General features: G+C 47.8%; 1 protein-coding gene across 2 annotated transcripts in view; it reads right to left on the reverse strand.

Annotated features, from left to right (window-relative positions):
• SEMA3C (semaphorin 3C) overlaps window positions 1-15,326 on the reverse strand; it is a 275,215-nt gene that overhangs the window by 106,352 nt on the left and 153,537 nt on the right. For both annotated transcript variants that reach the window (XM_069627800.1, XM_069627799.1), the window contains exon 10: window positions 14,823-14,892. In XM_069627800.1, the coding sequence (XP_069483901.1) occupies window positions 14,823-14,892 (70 nt within the window). The remainder of the gene's footprint in view (window positions 1-14,822; window positions 14,893-15,326) is intronic.

A 15,326-nucleotide genomic window follows, 5' to 3' on the forward strand; every position in this document is an offset into this window, starting at 1 on the left:
TACTCCCATGCAATGTGATGTTCCTACTGCACTCCAAACCACCGCCAAGCACTGAATTCCAGCTGTCCTTGGAATGCACGGCGGCGCTCCAGCCAACTAGGCCTCAGAGTTGGGAAACTGGTGCACTCCGCTGGCAGTGGCCCGGCCGCCGCCACCCACGGCGAACGCACGCATCACTCTGGACCTCCTCGCCTTCGCAGGCCAAGCACACTCACACTGAGGAGTACGCAGGCCGTGCGGTGGAAGGCAGAATTCACAACCTAATCTCTCCCATTTCAAATGAGAATTTAGAGAGCGCACCAGAGGGGAAATTGGGTCAGGAAGGGGATTTGCAATGCATGGCATTTATAACAGTGCAAGGGGTGCAGGAATCAGCAGTGGCAATAACTACAGGGTGGGGGGAAGAGGGGGGGCTGGACGTTTTAGACAGCGCCCAGGAAACCTCACACATCTCTTACTATAATGCATGAGAGATTGTGCGGGTGATAGGTTGCCCTTTCTTGAAATCTTCTAACCTTTCCTTTCTGTGCCCTGCCCGCAGCTGACAGGGCTTGATTTTGGGCTCCAGAGCATGCAATGCAAGGGTACCCCGCGGTGTGGTAGAGTACAGTGGTGGGAGTGCCGGGGAATTTGATATAAAGTGGAGACATTTTCGGCAACAGAAAACCGTTAGTTGCTGTGAATTATTCCGGTGAAATGCGTCTTGCGGTCACTTAATCCTTATTGAAAGGCGCACTCCAGTTTCCTCATATGCCTGTGTGACGACATCACCTGCTCCTAATCATTATTTCACACGGCTGAAGTTAGCGGAAGGGAGGTGCTCCGTGAGAGGTAGATGTCAGGGTCCCCGCCTTCTGGTACACCCCCATTCCATGTTGAGAACATTAAATGATAAGCACCGCTTCCTTCCACTTGGTTCTTCTCCTCCTACATCTGTGAACCTACATAACAAGCTTTCCTGATGCGAGGGACCTTTACTCCTCATGCTTCTGCGGTTTCGTTTTTGGTCATTTTTTAAACTGTAATGATGAGGAGGGTCACATTCGGGTGACATGAGCCTAGGGCAGTGGTCTTCAAACTTTTTTGGCCTGGGCCCCCCCTAAGCAAAGTATGGGCAGGCCGGGCCCCCCCAAAAGTGCCAGATGGACAGTATGTAGAAATCGCTATGAACTTTTGCGCGCCGTCTCCCCACCCTACTCCCACCCCTATCCCAGTGCTGCCGTCCATCCTGCTCCCACCGCAGTCCCATAACACAAGCATACACACATCCATACACATGTAAATAAAAAATAAATCGCCATAAACGTACCTCGCTTGGTTGCTAAAATTCCCCACTCCAGGTTGCTCTGCCCGTATGTGCGAGGAGGCGCAGCAGCACCCCCTCGGACATACATACATACATGCAGTGCCCCAGCCAGCATTTCCAATGAGCTATGCAAGGCTGGCGAAGCAAAACACCCCCAGCGTTGCATGGCTCAGTGATCATGTGCGGCTGGGGAAATGAACTGTCAAAGGCAAACAGTGTTTCCCTTTCACAGTTCAGCCAGCCCAGGAGCACTCCCTCAGCTGGAAAAAGCAGCTGAGGGACTGCTCAGTGTTTCACTGGGCTGGGTCCTCCATAATGGGTGAGGTGGCCAGTGGGTGGATGGATGAGCCGACAGGCTTGGACTGGCCTGTAGGGCAATAGGGCGATGAACGTACCGAAATTGCAAAATGCTAGTGTAGGCCAGTAAAAATGGACCACTTTTTTGGCCAATGTGGGCCAGTTTGAGGAGTTACTTCACTATGCAGCTAGTAGTTTTGACCATTGTTGCTGAATAAATATTCTTTGAACAGTACCCAAGAGGTTGTTTTTTGTTCAAATATAAACAAATGGTGATATTTAAACAGTCTGTGACTAAACACTGAATATCCATTTGCAACTGCTGGCCATTTTTTGATTGGTGCCTAAGACCGTTTTATGGCCCAGTCTGACCATGTGACCTGGCCCTTCCCATTTCCTCTAAAAAATGTAAAAAAAAAAAAACAATCAAATTACATTTTTTTTTAATTTCATGCTGGCCTCTGGCGCCCCCCCTTGATGCGGCCACGCCCCCGTGGGGGGTCGCGCCCCACAGTTTGAAGACCTCTGGCCTAGGGTGACCAGACGTTCCAGTATTCCTGGGACAGTCTGGGGAAATTGCCCTGCGTCCCTGGGTGCGTGGAGTTTTTTAATTTTAAAAACCCTGTCTGGGGTTTTCAAGGGTGGGTAGCTACAGTCCCAGTTTTTGCAAGGACCCAATTTCGAAATCAAGAAGTCGAGTCACGGCGCACCTCTGGCTGCGGGAATGTGGCCGTGAAAAGCTTTTCACGCCCCCGTTCCTTTCCCTTGTACTCCCCGGTGCTCTCCTCCAATGAGAGGAGTGTGCCTTTGAGTAAAACCCCTCCCCAACCCTGCAAAAGGCCAACCACATAGAAGTAGGACTACCATAAATACAAACAGAAGTAAGAATGCATTTTTGTCTCTGGCCGGTCTCGGTGTTTATTTTTTAGATTTTTATTTGGTCACCCTACATGAGCCCAAAGGAGGAGACTAGTGCTGTGTGCTCCTGAAAGGCTGACGTGGCAGATCCTGGCCCTGTGATGTCATACTTCACTCTCCCCGCTCAAGGCCAGACATGGTCCGGTCACACAAGACTCAACCCTCTCCTGAATGAGCATCACTCTCTACATGGAACTGCTGCCTCACTTTTATCCAAGCCAAACATCTCACCTCACCAGCAATCGGGTGAAACTCAAAGATTCCCGAAAACGAGCTGCGCTCAACACACACCCCGCCTCGGATCCTGTCTGCCTTCCATCCACCCATAAACAGCAGCTGACTGAAGCCCAGGCGCGCATCCTGCCAGGGCACAATGCACAAGTGCATTGCATTGAAAAGAAAACACGCACTGGCAAAGGTGGAAAAGGAGAACGTAACAAAGGTAATCCGGGGGGGGGGGTATCTGTGTGAATCGGATGCCTATTCACTGGCAAGACACTCCATTCAAGCAAGTTACAACAAGCAAACCAACAAGTAACTTCCCACATTATATGAAGGCTGATGTGCCGGTGGAGCGATGCCTGTCGCCAACGAGGTGTCTACTCCCCTGGCACCACAGCACACCGGGCGAGTCCAATGTCCCAGCATCTTATCTTCTATTTGACTTTCCAAATAGATCTTGATTATTGTATGCAATATTGTGTGTTCCAGCGGCTACAATGTTTCTTTATCTGTGTGGCAGTTGTATCTCGATTACATGTCGGCAGGCACTGGTGCAAAGGGGGCTCTTTGTACCAGCTTTGCCTCCCACGTTCAGATGTAATGAAGAGCAGCGTGGCCTCAGTTAACCGCCTTGGAACCTACCTGGGAGGCTTGGCACTCACCACGGCAGCCACTACATTGAATGATTGCAATGCGTGACTCCTCCATTGCTGCAATGCGGTGCGTGTTACTCCTAGCATGGTCGCTTTACATTTCACATCAGTAGCAAGAACCTCAGTCCCTTTAGATTCACATTAGACTTGAATCCTAAACGGATACAAGTGTCAGAAATACAATTATGGTGAGTGATGTAACCCTTATGAGGCTTGTACAATCTGCTTAGATTGTAGAGGAGGTCCCAGACATGCCCTGCACCCCATGCCCTCAGTTCAAGGTACCAGGAGTGTGCTCGCCAAGGTATGTGACGTATGAGGAGCAAATGAACCTACAAAGATCTGCACTGGGGCTCTGCCCAGTATACATCAGAAGATCCATACCTGTTGAAGAGCCCATAACCAGACAACCCAGGGCAGCACGGTACCCTATCGTACAGCCGTACCAGCCGCTGATACGAAACAAAGTGTACCTACAGACGTCTATGAAGAGACCCAAAGAGCCCTTATGGAAGGCCAGTGGAAATGACACAAGGGCCTGAACAGATCCGTGAATGGACAAAAGTGGCTATCGAAGACAAGCACGCCAGTGCGAGTAACTACGAAAATAAATGTCTCTTCTCTGTGTCCATTACAATGTTAAAACATAAGGAAACGTTGCTACGAGACAAGATGGAAGCAACCGACCAGTTAAACGTGTGTAAATAGGCTTGGAACGCAAGAGGCTAAAGAAACTATGCTGCTTGCAATGCTTAGTAGAAGATATTGAAGTAGATTAGATCGGCAAGCGACAACTATATAAGACACATTATGCAAGTGTGACTCCATTTTGTAAAAGCAGAAATGTACCCAGGCTGCCAGAGGCCTGACAGGCCAAGTTTCGTAACCCAGCCAGAGGCAGGAGAAGGAGCAGAATCTAAACTCAACAAAGAGCGGCTCATGTCTAGGAAATCGAGGTTATCCAGAGGAAGGGAGGAGAGCGTCAGCTAACAAGACGTGAACTTCAGAGCATACCAGCCTGCCTCATGAAGGTCAGGATAATGGGGGCCCATGCAGTTGGCGAGGCCGAAACAGAATTAAATACACTAAAAGCTGTAAACTGAAGCAGATTCATGGTGAACTAACACATGACCAGCCAGGCACGAAGAAGTACCACCGCCTGATGTCATCCAGGACCCAAGGATGGCATAACTTTTCCCGATAAGGCTACATTTTGGGGCCATACCCAGCCAACTAACTGACACATAGCCCTAAGATACTGATTGATGGAAGGGAGGCACGGTGAAACTTGGGACACCAAGCACATGGGTTTCCATTCTGCATCCTGCTAATTAAAATTGGGCCGGTTACACCCCTAGACATACATCCCCATCACAATGGACCAAGTTATCTGGAGTCCTATAGGTAGTAGAACCAATGAGACGTCGTACTTGTAGTGACGTCAATCATGCGTGGTGTAGAGGGATGGGCATAGACGCCCACCCGATAAGAGTTATCCAAGCTGCATGCCCTATTATCATATACAGATATAGCACCTATACTTAAGTTACCTTTCCTAACCGATTGTATTGCATGTTGAGTTTTGCCTATAACTATTGCTGTTCGACTGAAGTTCGAGGAAGTCGGAGCGAGACAAGTGATCACAATGCTGCTGATTTCCATTTGTTTCACTGTTTGTTGTACTTGTCATTAAACAGACTTCCCTTTGCCAAACTACTGAGTCCTCGTTATTGAGCCGTGTTGGAGTAAGTGAATCCTGCACCCCCTGTCCTCACATGGTGCAGCTATCTTGCCTTACAGGTACTAGAGGGTGTGCGCTGATCTATGGGCCCGTCAGTAAAACCCCGCTCCTCTGTACAAGATCATATGCTATGCACAGGCCAACATCTAGTGGCAGCTAATCATATCTGGATGGAACTGGAATACGTGACATGTAGCTAGGCCCATCCTCACATAGTGCCTCGGCGTCTGAGATTAGACCAAGCTGATTCTATAGGCCGATTGTACAGGTGCATGACGATTTAACTTGACTGCCAAAGCAACTGCCCTGGTACTGGCACCACACACCAGGTACACAGTTTTACTCACTGAAACACACCCTAAAGCCTGTCTGTACTGCCATCCCATGCCATGTTGAACACTATGACTAGAATGGCCTCACATGCACACGTACTCACATGTTATGGCAGGTTCAGCTTCATTAAAAAAGCTAAACCTATTCTATGGGCAAGTCCAAGCTCATTGCCACACTACCATGTAGCCTTGCGTGCCCGGAAATAACCCTACATGTGTTCCAGACAGAGATGGTACAAGATGCCGGCACGTATGCATGCGATATCCTGGAAATATTTATCCGAATTCGTATGTCGCGGTGCTTGCATTATTTATGCAGATACCGTTTGCCGCCTCAAATGGCCATTAATGAACAACTTGCATAACGTGAAGCCTCGTGGGCCCAATCACAGCCATTATATATGGTTTTGGGCATATGTGTCTGCCACCAGGTATATGCCCCTGAGCTAGATGTAGCCCGACAGACACAGGACCCTGCTCCTATTTACTGAATATTGCCCAGAGACACATTATCACATGACCAGATCCAGCTTCTTACAAACCCAGGGCTTCCGTCTAATACCCAGCACTGCCACCCGATTCCAAGGTCCACACCTATCCCTGCTAAAGTGCCAGTTAGAAGACACTGGGAAGGCTTCACTGCTGCGAGCTTTGCACTTTGCTTGGGCTGCCATCAGGTACAAGGTGCCCACACAAAGCGGGCAAACTGATTCCCATCTGTGCCCACACTCCTGTTTGCCGCTTTCAGCTGGAACTGCTGTGAAGTCAAGGAACGCGGGGTAGAAGCGGCTCTCCCTGTACCCTGCTGGCCCAGGGTCTAGATGTCTCCTCCTGTAGCCGGGGTAAGGAGATATGTGAGTACGTGGAGAGGGGACTCGGCGAGTGCTACCGCTCCTATCCAAGCTTTACAGGCAGACACTTTGCCAACGTGCTTCTTACTGTGAGAGCCATGAGTTTTCCCCAAAGAGGTCGAGTCCTTCCTCTTTCCTAGAAGGTGAAAGTTAGGATTGTTTCACGTGGTTTATAGGTGCCAGTTATTGGCTCTGCTGTTTTTATTCCAGTAGGTGTCGTTTAATGATGGGCGCCTCCCGACTTCCCATTCTCTCCCTTATTGTCTGTATGCATGAGATATGGTTCTGGAAAGGGGGGTATCAAATAAGGTGACGATGGGATCAAAGAAAAGAAACATGAGAACCCCTTCTCTTTTCTGGGCACTGATATAATTTAATTTATATTTTATCGCACTCGTACACAAGTGTTTCAGAGCGCAACCGGGCAAAAAGGGAGGAGAACAAGGAGAGTAAAAAACAGCCATCTTACTAGGCCCAGTGACATTTAAGAAAGCGCAAGTGCGTGGGCAAGGAAAATGTGGGAAAAGTGCAAGGAATGGGGGGGGGTGGAAAGTGCGAAGCAGAGGAAAGAAAAAATAGAATAAATGAAAAATGTTAATATCTAAATATAAGGGATTTAAACCATGGTAGTGCAGCCAGCAAGTGACAGGTGAAAGTTAGTCAGAGAGGTATATCTGATAAGTGCAGAAGAAACGTGGGAGGGGGACTGTATGGGTACAGATACAGAAGCCTAGTGCAAATGGTGGCCTGGTGCACAATGCCTCTGCCTTTGCCCCACTTCTCCCCTGTTGATCTGTTTCTTCTCATGGCAAACAGGAAGATCTTGAGGAAAATCATCTTTGGTTCCGGATACTTCTCAAGTTTCAAGGTGGCCGGGAACTGTTCTAAAGGGAGGCACCAGCTCAAGACAGGGATCTACCCCCAGCTCGTTTTTTGCAAAAAGACTAACCCTGAGGGAGTTAGAAGTAGAGGAGCAAAGGGCTCGAGAGGGGAGGTATTTACTGAGGGATAGTTGAAGGTATTTTGGACCCAGGCCCCAGAAAGCCTTGTGGACAATGCAGAGGGTTTTACATTTAATCCTTGCATCCACTGGGAGCCAATGAAGGCATTTCAAGGCTGGAGAAATACGATACCAGGGCTCGAGGCCAAGGACATGCCTCGCAGCCCTATTCTGGATTAGTTGTAGAGGGCGGAGAGTGGAGGCAGGTAGATTTAGGAAGAGGCTGTTACAGTAGCCCAACCTAGAGAGAACCAGAGCTTGAGAGACAGTGAGCTTTTGAGCAAAGGAGAGGAAAGGTAGAGTACCTCGAAGAAGGTGAAATAAAAAGTTAGATTTTTTGGAGACAGCAGAGATGTGTGCAGAGAAGGAAAGTGTAGAGTAAAAGATAACCCCAGGGTTCTTAGCCACGCAAGTGGGGGTGGGAGGAGGGCCAAGGAAGCCCGGCCAGAGAGTGAGAGGAAAGGATGGAGATGGTGTACCAATAAGGAGGATCTCAGTCTTGTTGGCATTTAGACATAGATCATTGGTGGCACACCAACTTTGAATGGTGATTAGACAATCGTAGATGAGGGAAGGAGAAGAGGCAGTTGAAGGAAGCCTGAAAATGAGTTGGGTGCCGTCAGCATAGAACTGGAAAGTGGAGCAGAACATTGAGATGCAGTAAACGAGAGTTGCCAGGTATTGGTTGAAAAGACAGGGCGAGAGGATAGACCCGTGGGGAACACCACATGTGGAGAGGGAGATGGAAGATAGGAAGGACCCAAGTTGTACCTGGGAGGGCCGATCAGAGAGAAAAGAGGTCAGCCAGGCCAGAGCCTGATCAGTGATACCCAGATTGTCACGAGGACGATTGAGCAGGGTGGCATGGTTGACCGTGTCAAACACATAGGAGAGGTCAAGTAGGATGAGTACAGAGGGAATGTTAGAATCGAGGTTGAAGAGCAGGTTTTCACGGATGTTCAGGAGAGCAGTTTCTGTACTTCTGGCAGCTCTGAAGCCAGATTGGTGGTCATGGAGACAGCCTACAGAGTCAGAATGGAGAATAAGCTGAGAGATAGCCAACTTTTCCAGGAGCTTTCCCAAAAAGGGAGTAATGGAAATTGGGCGGAGGTTTGCTGGACATGACGTATCAGTGGTGGATTTCTTGATGAGAGGATGCACAAGGGAGTGTTTAAGAGGGGTGGGGAAAGAGCCAGAGGCAAAGGAGAGGTTGCAGAAATCAGCAACAGCCGGCCCAAGGGTGTCAATGTGGTCTCTAATGGTTTTAGAGGAACAGGGATGGACTTGTTTTGATGAGGTTTTCATACATCAGACTTGTCTAGATATATCATCAGGGGAGAAAAGAGGAAAGGAGGAGAAAGGGGGATGAGGGGTAGCTGAGGGAGGGTCAGCAGGCTGAGATGGAGAGGTGGACAGGATGTCCTGGGTGGTTTTAGAGATAAAGTGAGAGGCAAGGCATTGCAAAGATCCTGGGAGGAGAGAGGAGGGGTGGAGACTGCAGCAGGGTTGGCCAGCTCCTTGCAGATTTTGAAAAGTTCAGTAAAGTTGTTAGATGCTGCAGAGAGACGGGCTTGTATGTGGACTCTCTTCTTAGTGTTGACAGCAAGACGGTATTGCCTTTGGAGCAGGCGGCAGGCCAGTTTGTCAGAGGATGAGCAAGAAGACCTCCATTTAGTTTCCGCCGCCCTACACTTCCGTTTCAGTGTAGCTAGATCAGAGTCATACCAAGAATTGCACTTGGCTTTGGACTTCAAATGGTTCCTCATGACGGGGGCAGGAGGATCCATTTGACATCCAAAGCCAAGTGCATCAAGAGTAGCAGAAATAGCGGAGTAGAGAAGAGAGAGGGCTGTGTCAGAGTGTGAGTCTGCCTGGGGTGCGGGAGGGGGCAGAAGGTTGCATCAAAGGCCTCGACTGACACACGCTTCATGGGCCGGATATCTGAGAAGGTGGGTGGCAATCTAGGAGTGGACTTGGCGGGAGGAGATGGACAGATGAGAGGAGAAGAGGCAGTGATCACTCCAGGAGAGAGGAGTGGTAAGGGGGGGGAGAGAGGGGAAGGCCGGATGAGATCAAGACATCAAGTGTGTGGCCAGCCAACTGAGTCGGGCCGGAACGAAGGATGGAGAGGGAGAGTGAATCGCAGAGGTCACGAAAGAGTGAAGATGAGGGACAGGTAGAATCAAGTTGAAAGTTGAGGTCACCAAGGAGGAGAAGTTGAGTGGTGGAGGCCAAGAGGGAAGAGGAGAGGTCAGCCCACTCAGAGAGAAAATAAGTGATTTGACCAGTGGGCCGGTAGAGAGTAGCAACAGTAAGAGAGTGGCTAGGAGAGAGTGAGAGCCTGCAGACTAGGCATTCAAATGAGGAGTAAGCTTGAGTGGGAATGAGAGAGGCAGGGATCCACTCGGGGAGAATAAGGGATACACCCCCTTCAGGACGATTGGATCTGGGAGCTGAGAGGATCTTGTAGCTGTCGGGGAGGAGAGTGTCAAAACTTGTGGTAGAGCTGCCTGTGAGCCACGTCTCAGTGAGACCGAGTACATCAAGGTCGAGTTCTCCTAGGAGGTGACAGATGTTTGACAAGTGTTTAAATTCCCACTCGCCCGTTAGAGTGGCAAGATGGAGAAGGTTGCCAGACTTAAAGACCTTCCGAGTAGGGGTACAGATCCTAGGTAGGCCCTGCAGAGGTGTGGAAGGAGTTTGAGATTGGGCAAAAGAGGAGGTGGAGGAGGGCAAGGTAGCCAGAGGAAGAGAGTAGGGGACAGCTGGAGATGAGAGGAAGTTGATGAGGTGAGGGAACTGCCTATCAAAGAGCAGAAGGTTAGCCTGAAGGCCTTGCACCATGACAGTACCATTTAGATAGATGTTAATAAAGACTCTAGAGAAGACAGAGATCCATACGTGCTTCCCAGCGGGTGGCACAATTAATGGGAGAGGAGGAGACAGGACAGAGCACATAGATCATATGAGGAGTCCAGAGATCTTGTGAGGGAACGAAAAAGAGGATGTCAAAGAGGGTTTGTCTGGCAGAGGCGCTGGAATAGGTATCAGCGATGGGGAGACTAGGGTTAGAAACCAAGATATCCTTTTTGAATTTCTTCTTACCAGACTTAGTGAGAAGGGAAGAAAAGTTGATAGAGAAACAGTTGGAATAGATAGGAGAAACAGATAATGCCATGGGCAGGTAGAGAGAGGAGGCAGTAGGAGAAATATACAAGATCAGAGGTATGAAGTGGTCACTGGGCTAGCAGATAGCAATGTAGGTGAACAAAAACACACCCAAAATTGATAGAAGACAGACACCATCATACTGTTTTCCAGTGTCTGCCACTATAGACATGAAAGACTAAGCTCCAAAGTAAGAACTGTTTCTGCAGTGGCAAATATTAAATAAAACAGAAGTCATTCTATGACCCAACACATCTATTAACAACGCTAAAAAGATCTTAGCGTGGAAAGAGTGTGCACAGAATAGTATGTGTGCAAGAGTGAGACAGCAGCTACACCGAGACAGAGAGATGTGGATGAAGGAGGAAAAAAAGGATATGAATGAGGGTGCATGGGGGGGGGTTAGGAGAGTGTGAAGAAAAGAGGGCTGGCATAATATAAGGGTGAAAAGCACCATACACACCAATGTGCACACAGGGTGTTGCATTGCTTTTAAGAACTCGTATTGACATTGGCTGTTAGAGAACTGTATTGCATGGCACTGGGTTGCACATATTCTCATGGATTCACTGTATAATTGTGGATACTTCGATATCACTTTCTACATTATCCAACTCCCCTCCCCCATAAATTCCCCAATGCAGCACCAAACTACCACCTTCTGTATCCCCTCCTTCCCGGCTTCCCCAGATCAATGTAATGTGGGGTGCATTTAAAGGCCCCAAACATGAATAGCAGGATTGTAAACACTGAAAAAAGGGCCTGCCCTTTAGTCATGTGGAACGGGCCCTATCTGTCATTAAAATGCTGCTCATCCATTGGTAGTTTACTAAAGAAGGAGGAATCAAAGATCCCTGTCACATGGACAACAGGATTATTAAACATTGAAAACTGTGAGGGATTCCACCATCTGCACGGGAAGAGTGAGCTCGGCTGGCCTTTTTTTGTTTGTTTTAAAGAATGAATGGTGGGAGATCAGCCTCCAAATATATGTGGTCCCATTGCCACACGTACTTTTCTCACTCACTGCACAGCAGAAAGATAGTCTTGTACTCTGGGAGGACACAGCTAACCAGCGCCACCCTCTCCTGTCATGTGCAGCTGACAAGCCGTGGGTACATCTAAAGCCTTTGGCCGTGGGCAGCCCGATAAGAATGTCAAGGCCCCATGAACTTGCTTCTCCATTGTCAAACCTTGCTGGTGGTGGCGAATACTGAAGAATGTTAATTAGCAGGCCTCAGGGAAGGCCTGGGTGCAGGAAGTGACACTGCATTTCAAAGAGGTATTGGCGTTTGGTCTTCAATCTGTCGACCTGGTACTAATACTTCCCTGCTATGAAAGGAGTGGATCCAGACAGGACATTCACTGCCCTTTCATACCAAGGAAGGGTATGTGATTTGTAGGAAACAAACATCTGCCTTCAACTCCCTACTTCCAAGGAGGCCCATGTTGTGATCAAGCACTGCATAGGGCTCAGTTAATTAGGGAAACACTTTGATGTACAGCAGACAGGAAGATGGTTGGGACTTGGAAGTTTATGTTGTCATCCTTACCCTGTCTGTTGCCAAGTGCTCTGGTTCTGACATGAAGCTTCACTGAAGATTGTTAGTGGAGCCCCAAGAGTCGCTCACTTAATTTAGGCTTGGCCTACACCAATCCCTGGGCCCCGTTTAGCTTTAAAAACGGGCTGAGCCTCTCACTGACCAAATTATCTGAAGACTTTGCAAATGGCCTACACAGGTGTGTGCAAATAAAAGAAGATTTGCAAAGTGAAAAAGTATCACTGCTCTCTGAAAAATGCCAGGAAAACAAAACATGATGCATGGGTTGACAATATAAAAAGTAATGTATGTTTCATCTACAAAACTCCAGTGACAAAGTGACTTTACATGAAGTCATTGTGAATGTTGTCAGCCCCAGACAAACCCTTTTTCAAGGAAATTGCCCACTCGCGGCCTAGATTTCAATCTCCCAATTATCTATTGCAATAAAATGGCCTGGTAAAGGTGTCACAAATCATTGTTCTACAGACATGCTGGCTCTTAAAGCAATGACTTCAAGAAAAGTGACCCTTGGCATGCTGGCTCTTAAAGCATTGACTTCAAGAAAAGTGACCCTTGGCATGCTGGCTCTTAAAGCATTGACTTCAAGAAAAGTGACTCTTGGCATGAACAATGTGTGTTAAAATAGGGGCACCCACTTCAAAGAGCAGGCTTCCAACATAAAGAACACTGATAAAAATCAAATGACTGGAAGATAGAAGGATTTCCATTTTCTCACATGCAGATTCACAATGAATAAATAATTTAAAAGGACTAATCAATCCGCCTTATGATGGCGGGAAAAAGGCTAAATGATAAGAAATGGTACACTGAGGATATTAAAATAATCTAAGCTGCCTGGAAATGTTCTCTTCCTTTGACTTCAGGAACTGTAAGGTCCAGTTAAACTAGGTTTCAGGCTGATCTGGACATGTTCAAAATGTGAGAGTTGGTGAGCAGGTGGAAAGTTAAACTAGAGATAGGAATATGTACGTTACAAAGCACAACTATTGTGCTTTTTATGGAAACAGCAGAAAGGTGCCACATGGTCATGCTACATGATACTGATTTGGTGGTCGGCTTATCTAATTCCCCATGATTAGCTGAAACAGTATATGTTTAGTATGTCAGTCGCTAGTAGAATAGGGAATTTGTGATATATAGAAATAGTTTTTGCAAAAAAGTTGAAAGGAGAAAAAAGGATGGTGACAAATGGGAATTGCTATATGTCGCTCCACACCCCTAAACCAATCCTGACCTGAAGGCAGGATTTGGGAGGAGAGAGAAGGGTAACTGTGCAATCCTAGTGGGAGGGATTATTGCAGGGTAGGTCACCAAGATTGTGAAATTTGTGGTGTCATCACAGCTGTATAAGGGGGACAGCACTAGGACTAGGAAAGAGAGAGACCGGACAAACAGACATGAGCCAGAGAGGGCTGCTGAAACTTAGCTCCACCCAGATGCACTCTCACCATCTGACAGCTGAAAGGAAACAGCAGAGGAGATTGCTGTCTGTCAGCCTTGAGGCCTTCATAGCGATAGAGTCCTATGGTGGAGAGTGGGAGGCCATCTTTGGAATGACCAGACCACTGCCCTCTGTCAATCTTTTCAGAGTTTCCTGAGATGCAGCTGGCTTTCCTGATTCATAAACAGAGGCTTGCTAAGTCATTGGAACTGAGCCCTGGGAAACCAAAAGGTGGGCGGAGTCTGCATTCTTTGAATCCCTTCCCTTTATTGTTACAATTTGAAATTAACACAGTTTTGCCCCCCTCCTCCCACCACTATATTTTACAAAGCCCACTTCCCAGTGTGGGTCTGAAATTCAAAATTCCCCAAAGCATTTCAAATGTTCAGTCTGACTTCCCAACATAGACCCAAGTAAGGGTTGTGGGGGTTGAAAAACAAAGCGCTAAATCACCCTGTGTTGGTTTACGATAAAAAGTGTGGACGAAATCATGATTGCCATAGAAATTATTTATGGCAATCTTAAAAGGCTCGCAGTAGGTCCAAGGCTGTAGGACATTCCTAATTGCACAGCATTGCATAATTACAGTGATCAATGTGATGGCATTTATTTCGTGAAGTGAAATTTGCAGAAAGTGAAGAATTGTGTTCACTTTTGTTATTAATTTATGCTGAGAGAAGTTGACTGTGTGGTGCCATGGATGAAGGGTGTTTTCCCATACGCTGGTCTGGTTCTTGGCTTATTGTTAGCTCTGGGCAAAGGAATCCAAGGGCCATGACATGTGTCTGAGAAGAGGCTAAAATAGGGATCTGTTAAACAATTTGTTGCATAACCACTTCAGTGGGGAGGGAAGGAACTCCTTGTGTTGAGGGTGGCTTCTCAACAAACCGTTAGAGTGAAATACCCAAAACTCTGTCCCCCAATTCCATATCCTGTGTGCATGTCCCCTTCACCCTCATTAACATCTGCCAGTGGTGAGCAGCAAGCGAGGGCCTTACTGCTAAATGCTAGATGGAAGTAAGGGCTATCACAAGTAGGGTGGTAATTAATTGTAGGGCATTGTGTTAGTGGGCAGAGCAGGAGAAGGCATGCCATCCAGGTGGGCCAGTCAGCAGGTCTAGCGTCAGTGTCTAGACTGCGAGCCCCTCCATCTTGCACAAGCTACGCTACTACTGATAACACCACACGACGGATGACCCTCTCTATCCACGTGAGCGCCGCTTGAAGTCCTACTCCAGTGGCTAAAGCAAAGGTGTGAAGCCCAGAGCCCAGTTCTGAATATACATGTATATGCCAACTCCTGTGTCAGAAAGCGACATGAAACCTACCTTGACGTTGTGAAGACTCCATACACCAGAGTAGTCCTGGGGTTCTCCGTTTCTAAGAGAAAGACGTCCTCTGATGGAAAAAAGGACAGTAAATGGTCAGCGCGTGTCCTGTAACCTTCACGTGATGCTGCCTCAACACACAACATCCACCCGGGCTTTCAGCTGCTGCTATTAAATATTATAATGAAGGGGCAAAGTGTATTGATATGAATTAGTGCTAGGCAAGTATACGAATTAGGTATATGTAGGTTTGGCTTACACCCCACAGCCGTCAACTCTTTGGGAGGTCGGGGCACTGATAATGTTTGGAATGAGGGTCTGAATGAGTTCTTAAGGTGGCCTCACCTTTCACAAGGAGGGCAGCACGACCGTGCTCATCACATACTTCTTGATCAATACAGCATTTGTGTATGTATGCAGTGAACCTGTGCACTTCTAGGAACTGTGATCCGGCCGAGTGGAGGAGGTCTCCGCGTTTCCTTTGCCACCTTTACCCTCAATTCT

This window comes from Ambystoma mexicanum, chromosome 12, assembly GCF_040938575.1.
Source record: "Ambystoma mexicanum isolate Mex_15411 chromosome 12, UKY_AmexF1_1, whole genome shotgun sequence".
In the NCBI taxonomy this organism is placed as follows: domain Eukaryota; kingdom Metazoa; phylum Chordata; class Amphibia; order Caudata; family Ambystomatidae; genus Ambystoma; species Ambystoma mexicanum.